The sequence below is a fragment of the Ambystoma mexicanum genome, chromosome 4p, assembly GCF_040938575.1.
Source record: "Ambystoma mexicanum isolate Mex_15411 chromosome 4p, UKY_AmexF1_1, whole genome shotgun sequence".
Lineage (NCBI taxonomy): Eukaryota > Metazoa > Chordata > Amphibia > Caudata > Ambystomatidae > Ambystoma > Ambystoma mexicanum.
Genome location: NC_090927.1, coordinates 736,937,877 through 736,963,539, shown reverse-complemented (window position 1 = coordinate 736,963,539; position 25,663 = coordinate 736,937,877). Strand labels below are relative to the sequence as shown.

The 25,663-nt window shown below is 47.4% G+C and overlaps 1 protein-coding gene across 2 annotated transcripts in view; it reads left to right on the top strand.

Moving 5' to 3' along the window:
• PHIP (pleckstrin homology domain interacting protein) overlaps positions 1-25,663 on the top strand; it is a 2,101,228-nt gene that overhangs the window by 46,859 nt on the left and 2,028,706 nt on the right. For both annotated transcript variants that reach the window (XM_069606291.1, XM_069606290.1), the window contains exon 5: positions 24,955-25,105. In XM_069606291.1, coding sequence (XP_069462392.1) covers positions 24,955-25,105 — 151 coding nt within the window. The remainder of the gene's footprint in view (positions 1-24,954; positions 25,106-25,663) is intronic.

Here is a 25,663-nt window from a genome sequence, read left to right as displayed (position 1 = left end):
GCAGCCAGACAGAATAGTCATGGAGATAGCCAGGAGATTCAGTGTGTAAGTTTAGCCGAAATGGGCAGTTTCTCATTGAGTTTACCCAGGAAAGGAGTGATGGAGATCGGGCGATAGTTGACTGGGCAGGAAGGATCAGCAGGAGCGGGGTGCACAAGGGAGTTCTTGAGAAAAGGGGAAAGATACAGTGACAAAGGAATTATTGGGCAAGACTGGAGCGAGGGAAATAATGTTGTCCTTAATGGTTCTGGAGGAGCAGGGGAGCACCTGTTTGGATGAAACTTTCATACACCGAACTTGTCTAGAAATATCAGGTCTTATGGGAGAGTAGAGGGAAGGGTGGCTGAAAGGGGCCTGAGAGAGGCAGGGGGAGAGAGATGAGGAGAGGATAGCGTGGACAGGGTGTTTTAGTGGTGAAATGTAAAGCCAGGGCTGTACAGAGTGCCTGGGAAGGAATAGGAGACATAGAGACTGCAGTTTGGGGATATTGGCACACAATCGTTTCCCATCTGTTTGTTCTTTTGGTTGGCCTGTTGCCCCATCCCAACTCGCCATATAATCTCCTTTCCCTTGGCTCATCCCCCTGTTTCGTGTACGAATACATTTCCCTCACTATATGTTTGTCCCCTGAATCTGACAAATATTTCTCGAAGGAGGTTAAGGTTTGCGTCGCAGCTTCCTTCAGTGGTGGCTGCAAAAATAATGTCTTATTTGGGTATATCTAAATCTCTCCCCTTCCACCCCAAAGTCCATCTTGCATTGGATGAAGGATTTCATTTCTGTTCCCTCGAACATATCCTGGATTTTAGGACATCATCCCCCCCTCTGTCCCCCCCCGTCCCCCCCCCCCCCAATCCCCCTGCCTGCCATTTGCTAACCCCGTTCTTCTTGCCCCCGGAAAAAACTGCAGATTACCAACAATTTGTGTAAGTGGGGGACGGGAAGGAGGTAATTTGGTCCCGCTTTTAGTTCATACACGAGTCCCGCACCACTGACCCTATTTTGCTACAATACATGTTTGTAGGCCTATCCTCCTTTGATTTCCATAGTACTTTCTGTAATTTCTCTCCTACTACCGCCTTATCCATTGCCCTCCATATCTTATCCCGATTGTCTCTTAGCCAGTCCCTAATCACTCTTGTTTGTGCCACCAAGAAATACACTTTAAAGTCTGGCTCCCCTATTCTGCCCCTGTTCCTTGTCATCATTTCCCTTTTCGCTATTCTCTGCCTTTTATAGTTCCAAATGAATCTCCCAGTGTATTTTTGAATAGCCTGGAAAAAAGAAGTAAGAACCTGTATTGAGAGGGTTGTGAAATAGTATAGTAGAGAGAGGATGACCATCTTCAGGACATTGATTCTCCCTACCCATGTTATCGCTAACCGACCCAAATCGATTAGTTAGTTCATTATGGGCTCTTGAAGAGGTGGGTAGTTAGCCAGAGAAAGCCCCTCCTTTTTGTCTTTGTTAAGGCAATAACTTGTTTAGGAAAATGTGTCCTCTGCCGCTCCACAGCTGGAAAAGGGGCTGTCTACAGATTCCAGGGGGGGGGCTGTGGCTGCCACCTCCCCAGCCACGCTTGACTCCTCAGACCTTGGGGTTGCCCATGTTCCTTGCGCCAATGCAGGGAGGGGTGGTGGTGCGCCCTGCATGGGCCTTGCAGGAGCCTGTGTTGTGCTTCCAGGTGTGCTCTTCCTGGCTGGGATGTGGCGGACCCTGCCTTTGTCCCTGGAGGTGGTGGGACAGCTGGTCTCGTGGTCCCCGCTGTCATGCTCACTGCCTGTGGGGGTAGAAGAGGGGGGCGGCATGAGTGATTTGAGAGCCAACTTTCATACATGGCTACAATCACATATTCAGTCATTTGGATTTGGGGGTTATGGGCATTTGGGTATGCAATGGCACTACATTCAATTTATGGGTGGGATATGCATGCAGGTGTCGGTGTCACTCATGTTGGCCGGGTACTGTGCTGTCTGACTAGCACACTGTCCACAACAACTGCCCAGTGTGCCTCATGGGATAGGCCACTTTGTGCAGTATGTGTAATGTGCGTTAAGCCCTTGCACTTGCTTGGGTCGCAGTTGCTTCAGCATGAATTTAAGGGGGGGACACACCCTGCAGTGACTCCTTGGCCAGGCCTTTCAAGTGTATGTCATGGCATTGGCATTGGCAGTGTTGACTTGGGACACTCGCCTCCGCCAGCGGACGACGGTGTCCCACACTCCATGTTGCCGACCCCTTCAATTGATTCTTGGCCGATCAAGCTGGCACACGTCTCCTCCCATGGCATCAGTTTAACGGCGGAACTTGGGCCCCCTCCAGTCTCCTGGGCCTGGCTGCGGTTTGCCGAGAGGATGCTCCGCACCCTCAGCTGCAGGTCGTCCCACCGCTTGCGGCAGTCCTTTGGGGGGGGTGTTGCCGACTGCGCTCACCCTCTGGCCCACTAGTGCCCAGATGTTTTTCTTCCTGAGCCACCAGCCCTCGCCGCATGTCTTCACTGAAGACTATGTCGGCATGCTCCTCGAGGGTGTCCACCATCATCTGCAATTTGTCGGGGCTGAAGTGCTCCTTGCGGAGCCGGTCTGCTCCCTTCTTGGGTGCTTTTGCATTCCTGGTGCTTCTGTTAGGCTTTTCCAAGATTCACAATGGTCCCAGGGGTCCCGCATGGTGAGGATGGCACTGGATTGTTTTTAAAGATGGCTGCTGCGCTCCTTCCTGTGCGATGACGCTATTTCCGTTTCCGCTATTTAGGGGTGGCCGTAATTTACGGTGGCTGTAATTTACGGCCGCCGCTATTTACAGTCACCGTTATTGCCGCTTTACTCTATGGCGGTAGTGTTATGTACGGTGCGCTTCATGCCAGTAAGGGCTTTTTGGGGCCCTTTTGCGGCATGGCGCTAGGTACATTACCGACATGGCGCAAAGCTTGTGTCCGCGAAGTCGTCGTGAACCGTTTTTAGCGGTCTATTACCAGCTCGGACACAGTTTTTGCTCCATGCCGGCAATGACCGGTACTTACCTCCAAGCTCGGAATGACCCCCATAGTGTGTTAAGGGAATGAATGCAGTAGTATTGGTCCTGAATTACGCCCACCATTACGGTCTCAGAGCGCTGAGAAATCTGGTTGACGCAAGTGGCTGGCCCCCAAGAAAAGAGCATATAAATGAGGGAGCTTTTCATGTACTCATTGAGAGTGTTCTCTCTCCTAAACCGGGCCAACATCCTCTGACTTCTGGGGAGATGTCTAATTTACAAGCTATATCCTCTGGGGATCTGGAGTGGATTTGATTGACCTCTTTAGGACTGATGTATATTAACTCCCACCATTATTATAGACTCCATTATGAGTTAATGGCAATCGGTACAAGCTCTTGGCTTTGATATATCTTTGTTCCAGGAGAGGGAGTCTAATAGTATGGAGGGTCGTGCCAATCTCCCTTTTCCCTCATAAATTATAGTCTCCATTGACGTGGGCAGGAGGCCCGTGAGGAGGTGGCAAGTGCTCAAAGATGGAGTGGAAAGTGTGGATCAGGTAAAAGATTGGTCATGGTTTGCAGGCCCTCTGTGTTGGGCAGCAGGAGTTGGTCCCTGCGGCTCACCTAACACAGAGAGCTATGCAGCGCGGGTTGTTAAAGTTCTTCTCATGGAACACAAGAGACCACATTTATTTGTTAAATAATCAGGCTGTGTGGCTTCTATTGAAAATTCCCACAAGGAAACCTGGCTCCTTAACATTTAGTCCTTGGATGGGTTTGTTACTAGTTTTCAAGTGGCGAAGCATGGTATATTGGATCGTCCTTTTGGGGGCCTTTTTAACTCGTGTTCGATCTTGCAGGGAGATGTTGATTATATAAATCTACAGGTGTCTGTTTTGGTGCTCTTCCAACCCATGTGAGAATTTTTTTCCATGCATTTGCCAGACCTTTTCATATTGAATGTATACCGGCACATCAGCATTGGTAATTTAGACTGTTTTGACCAACTCTTATTCAGTGTAAATGAGTGGCATGATAATTTTTCCGGGGGTCATGTAATCTTCTCTGGGGATTTAAATGCAACTTGCCCCCTTTCTGATCCAGAGTGGGAATTGCACCCTTAAAAAGACAGGAAAACGGCTCCCCCGCTAAATGATGTGGAAAAGCTGTGGGGGGCCATGGTGTCTCCGTTGAGTGGGTCCATCCTAGGAGATAATCCGGCTAACTGTACGTGGTTTAATGGTGTTTCTTCATCTATTCTAGACTGCATTTTTGTAGGGAATCGGCTCTTTGAAAAATACAAATTCCTCCACATTGTACAAACTGAATACAGTGACCATTGCACCTTATCAACCTCTTTTGACACTGTGATGGGGAATGATGGTGTTTCTGAGTGTATGGCTGTGGCGCAAAGGTTTAACTCGGCTGGCAACAGAGTGCTTTGGAACACTGGTAGGGTGTCATGTGTAAATGTCACTCGCATGTTCTTTTGGCTCTGCCTCCAAAGACTGGTTATTTTATTTTGTTATTTTGTGATTCTAGTTGCACCAAGACAACCTTGCACAATAATGTACATACATAGTAAAAATCTTCAAATTAATTCCGTTTACATATACTAAAACAGTATCGAATTCATCAGCTTCGTCGAAATCCCCTAATTCATCAAAGTCAAACGTGAAGACATTATATAAAATGTATCAGATCTTCGGAACAAGAATTCATATTTTATGTGACGTCTTTCTTTTTAAGAGATATAAAAAATGCTATTCCATACTAAAGATTAAAAGCAAATTTAAAAAGACATCATTAAGTGCTATCCTAGCTTTATCACAGTTGCTTCTTGTATTATTTTTAATACTGCGATCGTAGCTAGTATTTCCTCTCCACTGGCGATTCGTGCAAAGAGGTCAGCATTTAGCACTTCAGGATTGTATATAAAGTGCCCTAAATATGGAGTTGTAATTTTTGTTTGTGCCGTGCAGAATAACATAATGGGTTCTCTATTTTGTACTACTGTTGGGTATTGCATAGGGTGCAACCTAATTCCTTTTCCTTGCTTTGTGATCTAATCCGACAAATCTCCCCAGTGGGGAGAAGGTTCAGTCGATATGGAAGAAACTGCATAGCCCAGTACGCATTTGGGAATTATCCCTAATGGCTTATCCAAGGGTGACAGACTATATAATACAATTTTATATTGTCTCATGGCTGACATTGTGGCCCTCCAGTCTGTTCTTAGTAGGGCCATTATGGCTTCATTCTGGGACCCCTCCCTTCAGTTGTCAAATCTAGATTGGCTAGAATGTCTTCCACTGTCGTCCTCAGCTTAACAGCAGCCTTATGTCGCCCTGATTGTAGAACATTTGCCAAATCCGCATATAGTGGTTCTTTCAAGGGCACTAAGCATTTTCTGTATAATGATATAATTATTTGGTCCACCAAGCATTTAAGTGAGGTCAGACCTAATTCAAACCTTAACGAGGTGATAGGCACACACTCCGGCAGTCCTTAAGCCTGCTTCCATATTCTGGATTCGATCTTGTCATATGGGAGGAAGCACAGTTTATCGCTTCATCTCCACATCATATAAAAGTCCTGGTATGACCTTGCTTTTATAATAGAATAATAGAGGTTGCATGGAGAATCTACAATATTTGCATCTTATTTTCCTCATCTGTGCACCTGCTTGGACAGCTTTCATCAGTAAGCCCTTCATCAAAACGTCACTGTTATCCTCTACGTTTAGATGGAAGGCCAGGTAAATTATAGATGTGGAGGGTATCAACTCTAGCTCTCCCATAAACCAACTGAAGCCCATTTATCTTTTCCTATTATGCATAAATCTTATAACCTTCTTTATTTTTTTTTTAATGCATAATTCGTTCAATCGGGAGTATTCCAATTGTCTCTGCAAGCCCACCTGAGTCCTATCCATCAAAATCACATCATCTGCATAGGTCAGATGTGGTATTATCAAGCTTAATAGGCTTGGTGGTGAAAATAAGGTCCTCGCCAGGAACTCCCCCAAGTCAGACAGGTATAAATAAGAATGAGAATAAGAATGTTGCCAATACACAGCCCTGGCGAAGGCCCCTATATGCTAGAAAGGACTTTGTCAATTCTCCCCTCCTATTCAATCTCGCTTGCAGTGTTGTCTGAACATGGAGGTGAATCAAAATAGCTAGCAAGAGCTCAGAGATCTTCCAATCCCTTAGCTTGAACCACAGGTCCGATTGACTCAGTCAAAAGCTTGCATAAAGTCGATGGCTGCTAGATATAGGGGCAGATTTCCTGGTCTAAGGGCCTCCTCTCTCATCCATCCTACCACCAATCCATTAAGGTCCATACCCATCCCACTACAGAAACCTGTTGAAGCCCACTTCTTAAAATCTTTTAGGACCAGCCCCACAAATATCTTACAATCGCTATATATAAGGGATGTAGGTCGATAATTCATGGGGCTTAATCTATTCCCCTTCCTTTATATTGGGACAATAATGGCCCTATGCCAGGAGTGTGGCGTCTTGCCATCTTTCAGCACGGCTTTGAACAGCATGAATAATATTCTAGCACACAACTCGGGGGGGGGGGGGGGGAGGGGAATACGGGGCTAATTTGAAGAGTGCATTCAAAAGCCCATTTGGCCCAGCCGCTCTCAAATTGGAGGCCCTCTTAATCAGAATCTTAATATCCTCCACATCCACATTCAATCCCCACATATGATCGATCATTATGGTCTTGAATAAGCAATCCAGTTGCCTATACACCTTTTCAAAATGTCTACACTCTCTCTGTTATAGGGTTACTCTGGAAGCAACTATGTGTTTTGTGCAATGAACTCATCAAATCCTAAAATTTCCTAGAGTAATTTTTTTGTAATTATTTCTAGCATGTGCCATCCATCCTTCTGGACTAAATTTGCTTTATAGTTCCTTAGTCAATGTTTAAATCCTTGTTTGAGGGACTTAATACTAGCTACATATACTTGCTCTTTTGCCCTTCTCCCTTTTTAGGTGTCGATATCTCTTCTGAGCTCTTTCTTTTTTTTTTTTTCTTTTATCGCTATATCAAAGGGATTAGACCTCTGACATTCCCCTGTTTTATTCCCACCCGGTGTCCTCTTAAGTTTGTCATGGAAGGCTTTAAAAGAACAAGGAGTCGAACAGTCAACACTTTGTCTTTCTGTAGAGCCTTGGAGGAATTGTTGTACTCGGTTATTGAAGCCATTCAAATTACCTATATATTTCGAGATTCTATTACCAGCTGGATTAACTATTAGTCCACTCGTATTGCAGCCAACTATCCCTTGTATATGAACCTTCATTTTAACCGACAGCTGCATATGATCACTCAAATCATACTCCTCAACAATCATCTCTTCACATATATCAAATATTGCTGATGATGTTACTATTTAATCCAAATGAGCAGCCGCCTTATCAGATCTCCAAGTTGGCCTCGGTGGAATGTCTCCCAATATGTCCCTGTTTAAGAATCTTAGGATCCAACTGGCAAACTACTCTGCCCAGGCGTTACCTTCCACATCTCATTTTCTAATTTTTAGTGCGACCTTGCATGCTTGTGAGAGGAAATGCGGAAGGTAAATCTGAATTTAGATCTCAGCTATTATATTGTGGGCACCTGCATGATCACAAGAGAAGGTTTTATATCTTTCCCCACATTTTTCACACAAGGTATCCACCTCTACTTGTAATGGGTTACAGTAAATATTTACTAAAAAAAAGAGGTTGCTTTTGGCATATCCCCTTTACTTTCACCACTACAGCTAATGACCCATATCTTGTATCACTGTGAATTTCAAATTCCACCTGCTCAGAATTCCTTATCATAATTAAAAGCCCTCCTGAGGGTCTTCCCATGAGCCCTTTAACAGCCATTTTTTTTGGAATACCCTGAAGCCATCCAAAATTAGTGGGTCGCACAGCAAGGTCTCCTGTAGGAACAGAATGCTGTATTCAAAAAAAATATTTCTTATCACTGTGCCCATAAAACTATTGAAACCTTGGATATTCCAACATAATAGCTGTATCTTATTTAATTGTGCCGATTGTGCTAAAGCCCTTTTGTGAACCCCCTAGATTTTGTATCAGTTCTTCCCATGGGTTCCATATCTGGGATACTCATGTATCTTTGTTTTGGATCGTGATTCAGGATCATAGGGTTAGTTAGTATGGCACACAGTTTGAAACCTAATTCTTACAGTGCTTCTGCATGGGTACATAGCAATGATGTGATCGTTGGTGAGGAACGTTCAATCAGGGCCCACTTTGCTATGCTGTTCCATTTCTGCAATTCTATGCGTACTAGATGGCTATTGCCAATTGCAGATATCCATGGAATTTTCGTCCAGGTCAAGCAAACTAGATCTATTTTAAGGAATGGACTCTGCACCTCGAGCAACAATTTCTCTAGTTTTTTAAAGTGCTCAGAACAGAAAAAAAGACCTACTGTCAAAAGGAGTATCTGACCAGATTTTATAATTCCTTTCCTTTTTGTCTTTTCATTAGTATAACATGTTAGTGGTAACCGTGGTGCAGTGTTAAGTTTATCGGTTTACACAGTTGTTCTCCATCTTAGGGTACAAGGTTAGGCCCCTGATGCTAGCTAGGTCTTTCTCTTTATCCATTAGCTGTTTCGCTAGACATTTATCTAGAGGCCCTCGTAGTTCGAATTGCCTGACGGTACCATTACCCAAGTCTTTTGTTATTACAGAATTTTGACAAGAAGGAACAAGACCCATCCGCTCTCTGTTCCTAGAGTAATTTTCTCCAAATGTCACTTTTGAAAGCTCTAGCCGCTTGGGTCTTCATATGGGATTCTTAGGAGTTTGACGTTCCTTGCGTTTTTAGTATTTTTTGCAGGCTTCTCATAATTCAAATTTAATTGCAGAGTACTTCCATTGCATCTTCGTTGTTCTCCACAACAATTGTTAATGAGTCACTCAGTGGCAATATTATAGACTTCAGGGAAGCATTTTGTTGTAAGTCAATAGCGTTATTTCTCAGCTCATTATTTCACGCTGCCATTACATAAGACTGGACGATTTCACCCCTTCACATTTATTGTTGCAGTCGGAGCCTTCTTTCCCACCAGTGTATCTGGGTCAATGCTTGGTATCTCACTATTTTCTAGGATCGAGTCTACAACATTTGCAATTATACCTTTTAACTTCTTGCTGTTCTGCTGCTGAATTAGAGCGCTTCAATTTTGACATAAAATTACATCAGTAGCTGTTTTGTGATCTTGTTACTGGTGAGAGTTCATTCCTAGTTATTGTTGATCAGTCATCATCCAGAGTGTCTTCTTCGCAAAAAATCTCTACACTGGAGTTGAATGCTGCAAGATTAGGACTTGCCGACAAATGTGTGCCTATTATGCTGTTGTAATCCTCTGGGTCATGCCCCAGTGATTTCCGTCTGAAATCTAGACACAGGTTCAATAGTGATCCGCCATTATCAATTGTAAAGGAGTGTTGTAGGGCATTGCTCTCACTGTTGATTGTCGAATCCACTTGGGGGCGAGGGGTCAGTTCCTTTCCTGTCGTCACGGTTTTAGGCGATGCATTTCATAAATGTTTTGGCTGTTAAGCCATTTTGTCATTCTCGTTCCCACTCAAAGTATCTTTGTTCCCCCTTCTAGATTTAGGCTCTATTTTAGCAATCCCTGATCGTTTGCAGAGACTCCTGGGGAATTTTCCTGCAGTGGTGGTACCGCTTCGCAGGCCATTTCTACGTGGCTTTGCAGATTTCATGGTTTTGTATTAAGGTCCCACCCCAGTGTCTTGTGCTACAATGTTGGGGAATATAGTATGCGAATGAATGCGAAAATAAACCACCTGCACTCCGCTGGTCCTAAACAGCTGACTCTGCAGGAGTTATTCCGGTTATATGCTTCGCCTCCCCAGACAAAATAGGGTAGGATCGGGGTGGCTAGATTTTTTTTTTTTTTTTTTTTTTTTTAGTGAAGATTTTTTTCTTCCTTTTTTTTATTGGTATTTCCATAAACAACATTAACATAAACACTGGAAGTATTCTCTTTCTTTCACCCCTCTGGTGATAATCTGAGTTCTGTTGCGCCCGACACTTTATCCTTCACAAAATGTGTAGTATTCGTATGTTGTAGGGACAACATTGAATCATAAAGTCACTTTGTAAATGGGCTATAATGGTTCCCCATTCTTTGTGGAACGCTTCTCGCCTTCCCTGCAGTTTGTATGTCATCCACTCTAATACGATACATGTCCATACCTTGTGTAGCCAGTCAGTCTGTGTGGGCGGGTCCTTCTGCTTCCCGTGCTGGGCTATTGTCAGCCACGCAGCTATGATCAGGGTCATTGCTCCCCTCTGCTGTGCCTTAGAGTATTCCTTTTGGCCCGGAGGCCACAGACCTGCTTGCCATACCGAATTCGGTATCGTTCCTGGCCTGTGAAGCCTCTTATTTGTTTGCTGTTTGACCTCTCGCCAAAACTGCTGAAGGCGTGGGCAGCTCTACCAAATGTGTCTCCAGTCCCCTTTGTCCTGGCATCCTCCAACATTTGTCGCTCGTGGTTGGGAGCATTACTTGTAGTCTTTCTGGTGTAGTGCCACTGTATTGGCACTTTCAGCCACATCTCTCTGACTTGGGTGGAATGGGTCAGTTTCGGGATTCTGTTCCATGTCGAGGCCCATTGTTGTCTTGCTATCGGTTCACCCAGAGTCTTCTCCCATCTCTTCATGTACACCCATTTAATGTCTCCCCCCCCCCCCCCCCTGGTCATTTAGAAGTTTGGAGATGTTCGAGACCAGTTTCTTGGAGCCAGAGTCTGTCGTTATGTAGGTATCAAATGGGGTTAGTTGCCTTGTAGCTGCTTCCTTGTTGATGGGGGAAGGAGACCCAATGCTTTAGATGCATGTATTTATATTCTTTATCTTTTATCCCGACGTCACTTTTGCACTCCTGGAGTGTCATGGGTTCCTGTTCTGTGTACATGTCCCTCAGTTTTGTGTAACCTGCTTATTTCCAGCTCCGATATGAGCTCTGATTCAGACCTGGCTTGAAGTCCGGGTTGCCAAATAGCAGGGTGAGCGGGGCCGGGAGCGTCGTTAACACGCCTCTTTTTAATGCTGAATCCCACGCTCTCAGCCCTGCCACTAGCACTTCGCTCACTTTGACATTTGGGTGTCGTGGTTGCTTCGGTAACCTTAGTAGGGTAGATGAAGGGTCCCCCGACGCCTGGTCCTGCAGTGCCCATATTTGAGTGGGCGTCTGTGCCACCCATTCCTTGATGACCCTCAGTTGTGCCGCTTCATATTTCCAGAAATGAGGTACTGACAAGCGCCTCCCCCCCCCCCCCAACCCCCCCCCCCACCGTTCTCTTCTTGCCATTAGGGTAGACATTGCAAGCCTGTGCGGTTTGCTTTTCCATATGAAGGTTGTCACCAATTTATTAAGGGCCTTGAAGAATGTTCTTGGGATCGCCACCGGGAGCGTCTGGAAATAGTACAAGATCTTAGGTAGGATCGACATTTTTACTACCGTCAACCTGCCCCATCAGGAAATATTCAGGGGGTTCCACTTCTCGAGGTCCTTTTTCACTTTCACTAATATATTTTGGTAGTTAGCCCAGTAGATTTGGCCCATTGTAGGTGTTAATTTAACCCCTAGGTACTGTAGTTCATCCTGGGCTTTGTGTAGTTGTGTCTCTACCGCTACAGTGTCCACTACTTGGGGGTCCGCCGTTGGGTTCAGTATTTCCGACTTTTGCTTGTTTATCTTGAGGTCAGAAACTGCTCCGAATTGGGTTAGTTCTTGCAGGAGCCCTGGAAGGGAGGTCTCTGGGGCCGTGAGTGATATTACCATTTTGAGGGGATTATGTCCGCAACGTATTCCACATCTATGACAGGTAATGACCACAGCTGTGCTGCTTTGGAACATTTTCGCAGAGGGCGTCCTGCGTCGATACGTTGTTCCTTGAGGGTCTACGTCACCGGATGTTATATATAGGACGCACGGCGCCCGTAGCCTCATTTCCATGTTCCATGTTTGCTTTGGAATCTCGGCGCGCTCGATTCTTACTCTTCGATAGCGATGTCTTCTTCTGCGACCCCAAAGTCTGGCTTTAAGAAATGTTGGGACTGCGGGTCGAAAATGTCCATCATGGACCCGCACAATATCTGGGTCTGGTGCCTCGGCGAAAGCCACGCCACCGACTACTGCGATGACTGCCAGTCCCTGACATCTAAGGCCTTGCGGGAATGTAAGAAGAAATGAAAGGTAGGTAGGGTGTCTAAGCCCCATAAGTCAAAATCTGCTGGCCTTTCGACTGACGACTCGAGGGGCGAGTCTCCGCGTTGCCGAAAGTCCACGGGGTCCCAGTCCCGGAGTGGTTCCTGTCATTCCTCTACCTCTTCGAGGCATTCTAGGAAGGACTCTGCGAGACGGTTGACTTGTCCCACCAAGTCTTCGTCGCCGTCAGAATGGGACGCATTCCGCCAGCAGATGGTGATTTTCGAATCGCAAGGCACAGTTCCGTCCACACCTTCGAAAGAAGCCAGCAGGGAATGGGCTCAGTCCACCGGTCGCACGCCTTCGGGCTCTGGCGGTCTGCACGATCATCTGGAGCCATCGAAGTCCCGATCGGACAAGGAAGATCACCGTAGCCGTGCCAGATCCAGGTCCCGGTCCTCGACGCCATTGAGACCGGCGGATCCTGTGAAGTCTTTGAGGAAGGCGTTCACGCCATCGCTGCTGTGTCCGTCGAGGGACACTCTCGGGCTCCACCCTCGAAGAGGTTGTCGTCGGCGCCTCTGTCGATGTAGACGCCGATTCCTTCGCCGTTTGTGGAGGATTTGCGAGAGGTGCCTCAGAGGGCTGTGGAACCTCTGAGAAAGGCTCTCAGTAAGTCTGTGAGGCCTGGTTGCAGAAGTCGGGGTTTGCTCCTGACGTGCAATCCTGGCTTCTCAACATGCCCTTTGATGGTGTCCATCTGTTTGGCAGCAAGGCTGACGAGAGCCTTGAGAGGTTGCAGACCTCCAAAGCTGCAACAAAGTCTTTGAGCGCTGCAGTCCGTCAACCTCCGCCTTTTCGTCCTAGGGGACAGTAATGGAGGGGAGGTTCCCTTCGGTACTACTCTACCTTTGGTTGATCGAGAGGAGCTGCCAGTCAAAGGGGCCACCGTAGGAGTACCAGAGGTGGAAAGCAAGGTACTTGAGGTGCCAAAGCTGCTCGGGCAGTTGCTTCTTTGCCCTCCAGGCACTGCCGCGTCCGCTCAGTCATGAGGCCATGTCCCATGGTTTGCCGGTTGGGGGCAGACTTCCGCAGCATCTTGGAAAATGGCGAGCCATTACTTCAGATGTGTGGGTTCTGGAGATCATAGCTCATGGCTACTGTCTTCCCTTACGACAGAGGCCTCGCGACAATCCACCGGGGAAGCTCTCTTTTGAAGCGTCCGGGTCCGCTCTTTGCGCAGGAAATCCTATCCCTGCTGGAGAAAGGCGCCATAGTACTGGTGCCTGTAGCAGAGAGGAACACGGGATGGTATTACTCTTTCGGGATAAAAAAAAAAAAAAAAAAAAAAAAAGACTGGGGATTGAGACCCAACAAGCCCCTCAGGTAGGACAAGTTCAAGATGGTTACTCTTTCTCAAGACCTCCAGGCCCTTCAACGTCAGGATTGGTTGGTGTCTCTCGACCTCAAGGATGCTTACTTTCATGTGCCGATTCATCCCAAGCACAGGAAGTACTTGCGGTTCGCGGTTGGCGACTCGCATTTTCAGTTTCGGGTCCTGCCGTTCGGATTGACCTCAGCCCGAGGGTCTTCACCAAGCTGATGGTGGCAGCATATCTCAGGAAAGGGGGATTCACGTCTACCCCTACCTGGACGATTGGCTGATCAGGGCGTGGTCTCCCGAGCAAGCCCTGGATCATCTGTCCATCACCTGCCACTCCGTTCACAAGCTGGACTTCTCCCTCAATTTAAAGAAGTCCCATTTGACACCTACCCAGCGGCTCCAATACATTGAAGCTGTGCTCGACACATCCCTGGGGCTGTGTTCGCCTCCACAGGTGAGGGCTCATCAAATTCTGCAGATGGTAGACCAATTTCAACGTGCCCAGAGTCTCCCGACGTTCGAGTTCTTGAGGTTGCTCGGCCTCATGGCATCCTGCATTTTCCTGGTGCCAGAGGTTAGGCTGTGGATGAGATCTCTGCAGTGGGCTCTCAAGATACAGTGGTTGCAGTTCTCCGGCAGGATGTCGGATCCCGTTCAGATTCTGCCCTCGGTCACCCAGGATCTGCTGTGGTGGGCCGCTGAAGGAAATCTGATGAAGGGAGCTCCGTTTTGGCTACCGTGGCCGGAGGTGATGATCATGACGGACGCGTCCCTCACGGGTTGGGGAGCTCATGTTAACGAGTTGACAGCCAGCGGCCGTTGGTCTCCGTCGGAGTCCAGACTCCACATCAATCTGTTAGAGCTGGGGGCTGTCAGCCCTGAAGGCTTTTCTGCCGTCTGTGCAGGGGAAGAATGTCCTGATTATGAGGGACAATACAGTGGCCATGCACTACCTCAACAAAAAAGGGGCGGCAGGGTCACTCCCGTTGTGCAGGGAGGCAATGCAGCTCTGGTTCTGGGCCATCCAGCAGGACATTTCTATCTCGGCAGTTCATCTGGCAGGAGACAGAAACACGGCGGCGGACGCTCCGAGTAGGCATAGCATGGTATCACGAGTGGGAGCTGGGTCAGGAAGTTCTCTTGGAGATCTTCGCCCTTTGGGGGACCCCGCAAGTGGATCTCTTTGCCACCAGTGTCAACCGGAAGTGCGAAAGATTCTGCTTGCGGGAATTTCCTCTAAGAGGAGCTTTGGGGACGCGTTTGTAGTGGAGTGGTCCTTCCCACTGCTGTACGTGTTTCCTCCAGTCCCCGTCATTCCGCAAGTGTTGAGGAGGTTACGGAGATTTGGTTCCCGAATGATCCTCATTGCACCGGCATAGGCCAGGAGAGCGTGGTACCCGGACCTTCTAGACATGTTAATCTGCCCTTCACGCCGTCTTCCCTACCGAGACGATCTGCTCATGGGAGGGGGCGTGGGTTCTCCATCCAGAGGTCAAGTCTCTCAGCCTTCATGCTTGGTATCTGAAAGGTTGAGGTATAAGGATTGGGACTGCCCCGAAGACGTGATGGAGGTGTTTCTTTTGGCCAGACGGCGCGCAACGAAATCCCTGTACCGTTACCATTGGAGAAAGTTCTGCGACTGGTGCAGGGTACAGAATGTGGATCCTTTCCAAGGTTCCATTCCTTTGGTTTTGTTTTCTTTGCTTTCCTTCGCCTACAAGGGACTGCAAGTGGGTACCATTAAGGGTTACCTGGCGGCGCTGTCTATATATAAGCGCTCGTCTGAGGAATGTTCTTATTTTAAGATTCCTTTGATTTCACAGTTTCTAAAGGGGTTAACTAATGTGTTTCCACCGTCACCTTTCCAGGTGCCGGGATGGGATTTGAATTTGGTTTTAAAGTTCTTGATGGGAGCACCGTTTGAGTCCTTACATTCTTGTCCGTTGCGACTGTTGTCCTTTAAGACTGTATTTTAGTTGCGGTTACTTCCGCACGCAGAGTGAGTTGCAGGCACTTTCCGCCAAACCACCCTTCACTGTGTTCCATAAGGACAGGGTTGACCTTAGGGTGCGGTCTTCTTTTCTTCCGAAGGTTGTGTCGGAATTCCATTTGAGCCAGAAGGTAATTCTTCCAGCGTTTTATCCTCCTCTACATCCTGGTAAGGAAGAGGAGAGGCTCCATAGGTTGGATCCTAGGAGAGCTTTGAGTTTCTATCTCTCACGGATGTCCCGGGTCAGAGTGGACGATCAGCTCTTTGTTGGTTATGCTGGAAGGTGTTTGGGTCAGGCTGTTGCCAAGCAGACCATGTCCAGATGGATCATTTTGACGATCTCAGAGTGTTACCGTTTGGCGGGAAAGGACCCTCCAGTAGGCTTACGGGCTCACTCTACTAGGGGTGTGGCTGCCTCCACTGCTCTACAGAGGGGCGTTCCAATTTGCAATATTTGCGAAGCAGCCACCTGGGCCTCTGTCCATACTTTTGTGAGACACTATTCCTTGAACTCCATCCATGGGCAGGATTTGGCCTTTGGTCAGGCAGTCCTCTATTCTGCAATTTGATTGGGCATTCTAAAATTCTAAATTTGTACATTCTTTTCCCACCTCCATACGTTGGTACTGCTTTAGGAGTCTGTCATAGATGTGGAATACGTCGAAGGAACCAATCCCTTCGAAGAACAAGTTACTTTCTTACCTGGTAACGTTCTTTCGATGGGATGTTCCTCCGACGTATTACACATCGAACCCTCCCAGCATGCTCCTCTACAGAATTTCTTATGCGATTGCAGCTTACATTTCTGCAGTCATACTGGCACGAGATTGGTGCCACACGATCTGGTAAAAAACTACAACTGAGGCTAAGGGCGCAGTGCGTCCTATATATAACATCCGGTGACGTCGAGCCTCGACGGAGGCCCTCGAGGAACAACGTATCGACCTCATCGACGCAGAACGCCCTCTGCCGAAAATGTTCCGAAGCAGCACAGCTGTGGGCGATACCTTCATAGATGTGGAATACGTCGGAGGAACATCCCATCGAAAGAACGTTACCAGATAAGGTAAGTAACTTGTCATCTGTGAAAGCCATGGTTTTACGTTTTATGCTCCACTCCGGTCATCGTTATGCCTTTTACGTGTTCCGCCCTCCTGAGTCTGATCAGGAAGGGTTCAATGAATGGTGCATATAGTAACAGAACGGGCAGCCCTGTTTCGTGCCCCTGGTTAAGGGAATCGGCTTTGAAACAGTGTTGTTAATTAATACTCGCAGCAACAGGGATCTATACTTTGCTCTGACCATTTGTAGGAAGTTGGGGCCGAATCCCATTCCCTCTAGGGTGCGGAAGAGCAGGGACCAATCCACCCGGTCAAATGCTTTCTCCGCATCCAGGGAGACCAGTATGGCTGGGGTTTGAGTGAATCCAACTTTTTCTGAGGTGGCATACCCTGCGAGTATTATCTGTGGTCTGTCTGGTCAGAATGAAGCCTGACTGATCGGGTCCTATTAACACCGGGAGCAGGTGGGTAAGTCTTGTAGCCAGAATCTTTGTGTATATTTTAGCATCCAGATTGATCAAGGCAATTGGACAGTATGACCCTGGGAGCGTTTGGTCTTTCCCTGGTTTGGGGAAGACTATCAGCTTGGCTTCATTCATGGAGTTCGTAATATTTCCTTGTACCTTTTTAAAGGTGTTGTATAGTTTTGTCAGTTTCGGGGCTAGGAGCTCCCTAAATTATTTTATAAAAGGCATCCGAGTATCCATCCGGTCCTGGTGCTTTGTTTTTCGGGAGGTTTATTATCGATCGGAGGATCTCCTCTTCTTTAATGTCTATTTCCAGGACCTCCTTGTCCGAGGCTGATATCTGGGGGAGACGTATATTGCTCAAGTATGTCCTTTGCTTGTCTTCTGTGGGTGAGTCTGATTGATACAAGAGTTGATAATATGCCCTCATCACTTCGCCCATGTCCCCATTCGTCGTTTGCATCTGGCCCTTGTCTTTCAGCTGTTGTATAGTGGTCTTGCGCCCCTTTGCTCAAAGTTGCCTTGCCAGTAGCTTATCTGCTTTATTCGCGCTGATGTTATACCTGTGTTTCAGGCCATTTCTGCTTTCCTTGTCTCCAGTAGGCTTAGCTGCCCTTCTATATTTCAGGGCCAATTTTGTTTTTTGCTTGGGTTTTTCACTAGATCACTCTCTGCTTCTTTCAATTCTCTTGCTAGGTCCTCCTCATATCTCCTTATTTGCTTATCCCTGTGTGCCTTCAGTGCTATCAGTTCCCCTCGCCCTAAACGCATCCCATACCACCCCCTGTGGCACTCTTAAGAACCACCACCCCCCATACTCCCTCCGCCCTTCATTTTCTTCAAAGTAGCGTTCTATCTTTTCCCTGATGAGGTCTGCCTGAATGTCATTGTGGATGATATCCTCCGGGAACCTCCACAACCAGATCCCTCTGTTGATTAATGTCAAATTGCGCTGTTATCGGGGCGGGTCTGAGGGGGAAATCGGACCTAGTGTTATAGCTGCTACCTTCCCGATTAGCCCTGTGGAGGCCCATAAATAGTCAATTCTGGATTGGGAGTTATGTACATAGAAGTCTCCCCCTTTTTTGCAGGCCAAACATCCCGCAGTGCCAATGTTTCAAAGGCCTTCCTCGATGGGGCAGTGGCACCGGCCCTAGCAGTGTTGCTCCTGTCTTTATGTGGGACCCAGGCGATCTTCCAATATCCTTAGAGTATTTCTCAGGCAGATATCTTGCCCTGTATTGAGTGCATAAACAGAGGCCAATGTGAGTGATGTCCATTCGATGATTACATTGAGAAAGAGGTATCGCCCTTCTTCTGCAAGCGATTTATGTACCTGGGCATGTAGTCTCTCTTCTAGTGCTATGAGGACCCCAGCTCTCTTCTCAACTGCGTTTGCCTGATATACTTGGGATGCCACCCTGATTCCGATTTGTGCCCTGTCTCTCCTCCTTACATGGGTTTCCTGGTGTAGCAGGATGTCTGCTTAGAATTTCCACGCTTGGCGTTCCAATTTCTTCCTTTTGATGGGAGTGTTCATTCCTCTTACGTTGTAGGAAATGACGTTCATGGCTTTTGATCCCTTGTTATCCATGTTCCTTCCATTGCGTCGATACTCTGTTATAGCATCTGTCGTGTCAGACTTTTTGCTCCCTGTTGAGCCGTATCACCTTCATCCCTCCCTCCCCCTTCTTCCATTTTCACTATCAGTTCTTCCCTCCTCTGTGCATCCGTCAACTTGTGCGGTCCCCCCCCCTTGAACTGTCCTGAAGTGGGCTCTGGATCCTATGGTTGCTCAGGTGTACCGCCTTGTGCACCATGCCCACGTTAAACTCGGGGATAACTTTGTTGGGGTTCCTAAAACCCACTCTGATTCCATGAGGTGGCACTGGTTGGTCCTCCTGCCCCGGCCGCTCTTCGTGATGTTTGTTGGCTGTATCCTAACCTTGTCTGTTTTTGTGGGGGCGCCCTCCGGCAGGTTATTCTGTTTCTAGCTGTGATTCGCTGTTCGGGCCCTTCCTTGTGGCCAACTTATTTTATCTTGGCTGGTGGTCATGATCTGCTGTATACTGTTTTCCATTCCCAGGGGATGTGTTGCTGCTCAGGCCTTGCCCAGTCTTGCTCCAGGAAGCTGTCTTGGTCTTGTATATTCATAATTTGTAACCCTTCTTCATGGGTGGTGATTCTTTGTTGTTTACCTTCCCATGTAAAGAGTAGACCAAAAGGGAATGTCCATTTGTATTTGATCTGTTTGGCTACTTATACTCTGATTACCGGGGCCATCTCCCTCCTCTTTTGCAATGTCGACTGCGCCAGGTCTTGGAATAATTGTGTATCAACCCATTCATCCGTATGTGGTTCATTGTTCTGGCACGGCGGAGGATTTGTTCCTTTTGTGTGTATGAGGTAAGCGCCACCAGGACGTCCCTAGGGCGTGCTCCTGGTTCGCCTGCTCTTCGTGGGCCCACCCGGTGAATCCTGTCTATTTGGATTTCCGTGTCCTCCTCTCCATATATATAGTTTTTATTTTATTTACGAGATTATAGTCACCGAAAGTGATTTTTACAAGTGTCTAAAAGAAGAAAAAAAATTTGTAGAAAAATCCTTTTCAGTGGTGTACAAATAAACTCGTAGTTGCGTTACTTTCCATGTCTTCATGACCACAAGTAGGGTCCCCTTGTTGTACTACCATATTTTTGATTCTTATGTTCGACCTCCGTGAGCGGTTTTAGAGGTCCTCACATTGAAGTTCTAGGTTGTAGGCCCAGCGGGCTATGCATTCCTGAACCTCGCTGTTTTGCCCCCCCCTCGTTGTCCCAAGTTCTGCACCACACCCTCCAGCGTGTCCGTTCTTTCCCCAAGGGATGCCATGTCTGCTTTCATTTCCTGGACCACCTGTTTCATTTCTTCCCTCTATGTCAAATTGGGTGTGGACTGTGGTCATGAGCTGCTCTTTGAGCTCTTTGAACCAGGCCTGCATGTTCTTTCATGGCCAGGTTTATTCTGGTTGTGCCTTGGTCCTGATCTGCGTGGTGCTCATCTTGTCCCTTTCTCCTAGGGTGGGTGGCCTATTCTGTGCACCAGGTTAGGTTATTGTCTAGGTGTCTGGGATTGCGTGGAGGCTTGTGACGATTTCCCCCTTGATTTAGTTATGTATGCCATTCCTCTTGTGGCTGCCAGGCCCTTCGCCTATGTGATTTCATGCAAGGCCCTGGTAGGGGGTGGGGAGGTCTGGCGCCAGGGTGTGTTCTGTTTGGTCTGTTTGTCTTCCCCATCATGTGGTCCCTTGGGGGGCACCCCCAATATGGTGAGCTCTGGTTCTTGCTGCCTTTTTCTCTGCGTGTGAGTGGCCCTGGGTGGTAATTAGCAGACTCTGTTGTCGCTTGGGAGGAAGTAGGTCAGGCCTTTCGGCAGCTTTGTCCTCCCCTTCACGCCCCGACCAGGGCTATGAACCGATATTCCCTTCTATGGTAGATGTTGGGGGGGCCCGTCGTGGTACTGCCCGTCCTGTGCCTGCTATGGACTGGTTATGGGGGAGATCTGCTGCTTAGTTCGGGGGGGGTCTTCCCTGTGGTGATGAGCTTGTGAGAGAGTTTGAGCTGGGGGGGTCTTGTGGGCCTGTGCCTGCCCCTGGGTCTCTCTCGTGGACTGGTTCCCTCTCAGCCTGGAGTGGGTGGGGCTGCTTGTATGAATCCCGGTGGGGAAGGGGCCCCCTGCCTCGCCCCCTAGTGTTCTCCCCGCTTCGTGCGGTTGTGTGGCGCTGGTTTGCTAATTTATTTGCCCCCTGGGGAGGGTATTGCGGGCCCCCACTCCACTGCTCTTTGGGTACATTTTGCGTTGTCTCCCAGATTGTTGGTGGGAGAGGGGGGGGAAGGGGTTAGTTGTCACGACTGCCTGGGTCTCCTATACCTGCGTGCCATTCTCCCCCTCAGGGTCCCCCTTCACTTCCGTCTGCTGCTGTGGGCCTGGAAGCATCTGTGGTGGGGGCTGGGCCGGCTGTGTGCTCCGTATGGAGGCCATGTCTCTCTGAGTCGTCTGTGCTTAGCACCGGCTGTTGGGGGATGGGGATGGCTCCTTACCCTGTGTGACCTTCTTTGCGCTATCAGCCGTAACTCCTCTGGCCGCTCCCTCTTTCGTCCTGCCGGTGTCGTAGGTCCTGTACTGCTTTTCCTGATGGATCCTGCGTCTGGCCACCTTCTCTTGGTATCTTGGCCTTCCTGGCTCCCCTGTGGGGCGCTGATCGGGCTCCGCCGACCGGGTAGAGGTGATCGGAGATCCCCCTCCTCTTCACTGCTGTTATCGTGTCCCCTATGCCGTGCTATTCCTCCTTCTATGGCCTGCGGCCCTCTTCCTCTGAGGGGGTTCCGCCTGGCCTGGTCGGTGTTTGACCCATGCCCCGCCATCTTCAGGTGAACAGCGGGTTGTTGTGGCGGCGGGTGCGTGCCCCTCTACCTGCACCTCTTCACCCAGCGGATCGAGAGGTGGGGGGGGTATCACCAAAGGATGTGGGCCCTAGTGTCGCCTTCGTTCCTTGCTTGCACTGCCCGCTCTCGCGCACATCTGTTTCGGCGGGCTGCCCTGTGAGGTGACGCCTGCCGTCACCTCGTCTGCTCCGGCACCAGTTGCCGAGATCTGGGTAGGGGGCTTCTCCAATTTCTGGGCCACCAGTGTGCTGCTCGCCTCGAGGGCTCCGTTAGTTATCGCCAATCTGCTTTATTGGCTATTTTCTTTGCCGCGACCTGGGGGGGGGGCGAATACGGAGCGACGTTCACACATGTCTGCCCCTCGTGGCCGCCATCTTGGAATCTTAGTTGCGCTTCTTAAGCATATATCAATATAGTGTAACTCAGTTAACTGACCTCCCCCAGCGGAGCACAGCAGACCACTCTCCACCTCGTGTGGGTTTGATGACTTTATGGTCAAGTAGCAAGCTGCCTGCAGAAATGCTGTGCTCCACAAGAGCAGCCACCAATTTATTTAAAATTCCTATAATATCACGCCACACGCCCATGGGCCTTAGGGCACGCCCAGAAAATCCACAAGACAAACAAGAGGCACAAATATCATTAGAAGAGGCGCGAGGAGGCAAAACCGGGACGGAGAACTCCAAGATCAGCTAAGAGACTCCTAAAATAAAAAATAAAACCACTTAATCAGGAGGCAAATTGAAAAGTAGCGACTAAAACTTTTTTTTTTTTTTAAACTGAGCTCTAGTCTCGACAGCTCTAAGGTTCAGAGGCAACCGGTTCCAGAGATTAGAACCTTGTACACAGAAACTGCGCCCACCAGCCTTCACTAACCTAAATCTTGGTTTAACCAGGTCATGGCGATGTTGAGATCTGAAAAAAAAGACTTCCAGTAGACCACTCTCCAGCGCCACTCCGCGCCTGGTTATATGAGAGACACTGTTTAAAAATATGGGGGCATTTTGGAGGATCTCATGGAATTTAGTGCTGTTGCTGTGAAAGGTGTAAATCGAGGTACAGTGAAGAAACATCTGCACGCGTACGAAAACCGGTTGGGCTCTCCCAACTGGAATTTTGTTGTAGAATCAAAAAATTGAAACAGAACTACAAGAACTGGCTGTGGGGGAAGTAGAGCCTTGAGGTCGCTGTGATGCGCAATCCATGCTTCAGGTCTTGCAAAATAAAAACTTGCATATTTTCTGGTCATTGATTCTAAAACCTTGAAAGCAATCTCGCAGATTAACGCAGTATCTGAGAAGGCCTGTGTCACACACACACACACTATCAGGAGCTACGTGCATTACCCGTGGTGCAGGGAAAGTATTAATGTGTTTTGGTCTCACCCAAAGAGGGAGGTTTGAAGTTGAGGGTGGAGAAGGACCACATTGAAGAAACAATTATGAAGATCAGTACCTCCTAGAGCCTCTGGCCCAAAACGGTCTTGTTTAAGGGAAATCACCTTCTGTGGGTATCGACTTTTTCCGTCCTGTTTAATCACGTGGTGGATTCTTATTGTTAGCTAAATCCTGGTCCACAGCATAGATTGTACCCATATTCAAGAAAGGTGTCTGCTCTGAGCCAAAAAACTTTGGACCGACAGCTATACTAGAGGGCTGTCAAAGTGGTTTGGTTAATATCCAAAAGTGGCAGACTGGTTTTAGAAAGTTTTTGGGGACATCTTTAAATGGGTTCCTGTTAAATTCTTTCCTGAGCCCTGTCTGGTTTGGGAAATATGAAACGGTATTTGTGGCTACTATTGACCTCTAATACCGCAGCCTTTTGTGGGCAAAATAGGGAAAATGGGGAATTCCTCATGGGTTACTGGATCTAATAATTGGTCTGCACGAGGGGGGTCCAACGTGAAGATAAGTTGAACCAAAACGGGTCATGATCACAAAATGTGTCCACCTTTTAGAGGAGTTGGGCAAAGTTGCGTATTGGCACCCTGCCTGTTCAACCGCTACATGTCAGACATAAGGAGTGTGTCTGAATTTGCCACCAATTCAATCCATGATCTGAAATTGATATGGTTGGCATACGCAGATGACTATCTATTGTTTGACTGCACACAGATGGGTCTGCAACACTTGCTTACGGTTTTTTACAGGTTTAAGCACAGGCACATTTTCTCATGGTTAACTCCCTGAAAACCAAGGTCATGCATTGCACCAAAAAGAAATAAGACCTCTGCATTTACTTGGCGAGTCGTTATGGACAGCTTAGAGAGAGCTGAACCTTTTATTTACCTTGGCTTTCCAATCACAGCTAAATTGCAAACAACGCAAATGAACAAATGGTTGTAAATCCGTGTGACAGTTCTTTCGAACCAGTTGAGCAGAGTGGATGCTATGTTTGGTAAGTTCTCTATGGTCCCCATTCTTATATTTTATTAGGGGGGCAAATAGTCCCCGCAATTTTATACGGTATAGAGGTTCATGCGTCCTGGATTTTAGATACTCTGCCATACTTGGAGGGACTAATTTGGGGGCGAGACCTAGGTGACTTGGCCCTGCTCCTCGAGTTGCGGTTAGAAAGGAGCTTGGACTGTACTCTTTAAGATGTAGGGTTCACTGGAAGTTTTTCTCTTTTCCATAACATGTTTCCAGTAAGGGAGTCTCTTTTTAGTGATTTAAAGAATATCATGGATGAGAATGGGGACAGATGTGTTTCTGAATTCGCCAGCCTTTGAACCACCCTGCCTGGGAATGTCAGCTTATATTGGACTGACCTAGAAGAGAATTCGAGGAGAGTGAAGCAGGCCCTCTATGAAAATGATTGGGCCACAACCATGGATGAAATGCATTGGTATGAATCCCTAAAACATTTGGCCTTGGACTATAAAAGAGCAGGGGTACTGGCCCCATAACTGGCAATTTATTCTGACTAGGTTAGGCAGAGCTTCCCAAGATTCCAATGGAACCTGGTCCTAACTAGGCAAGTGCAGGTGAGATATGGTCTTTTGACGCCCCAGTTAGCTGAGTGCAGGTTTTGTTTGGAGAAAGGTAATTGAGTCATTGGAACATCTGTTTATATCTTGTCCTGTAGTTCAAGGGAAGAGAATGACTTACTTTAAAAAACGTGCAAACTTGTTAAGCTCGGGTGAGGAGGAAATGGCTTGGAGCTATTGCCTGGCAGGAATCACCACCTTGAAAGTATTGGCAGTAATAGGTTTTTTGAACTTGCTGCAGTTAGAGCACTCTGATCGGGGTGGAGCAAGTTATTTTATAACGGTTTAATAATAAAGTCATGGCCACTAAAGTGGTTAATAAGTGTCTGACCATGGGTGGGAAATAATGTGGAACTGAGCATGTAAGAATATTTTGGTTGCTTCCAACTACATCGCGCTAATTATTCACTATCTTACTTACTGCTTTGTTTCAATTTAGGTTAATTATTACCGACATTTGGCACCTGATCACCTGCTGCAAATATGCCATCGATTAGGTCCGCTTCTAGAACAGGAAATTCCACCAAGTGTTCCCGGTGTGCAGACGTTATTGGGGGCTGGAAGTCAGTCTTTGCTGCGGACAAAGAAAAGTAAGAATGACTCAAATGTGCTTTTATCGTGTCCCATTCACTAATTTTACAACTCTGCCTCTTTACATTCCAACACAAACTAAAATAGTGTGCTTGCTGGTGAATGTATTCGGATTTACAAGTACTGATTTTAAGTGGTTGTAATCGATTATGTACTTCTGGAAACACAATACATGTTTTGCAGAACTGTCAAGAGTGGTGCTATAGAGGTGAATGTTTCCATTACCAATGGGAGATTTTATTTGAGGTATTGTTACATATTTTCAAATCTTTATTCACACATTAAAAGATGCATTTTTGCTATTGGAGCTGCCTACCTGTGACATTGTCCTTCTCATAATCATAATTAACTTTATTTCGATTTGACATGATCAGAAGTCGCATGTAAAATTCATCAAAAACAACAATTAGTGACATATTAAAGGGATGGTCTAGTAAATATTTTTATTTCAAAAATAGATAGGCCACATAAAAAAAATACTAGCATCCTCCGTTTTAAACCTTCCTATGTACAATTTTGAGCTATTCAAGCTCAAAATTCGAAAAAGCAAGCACAGG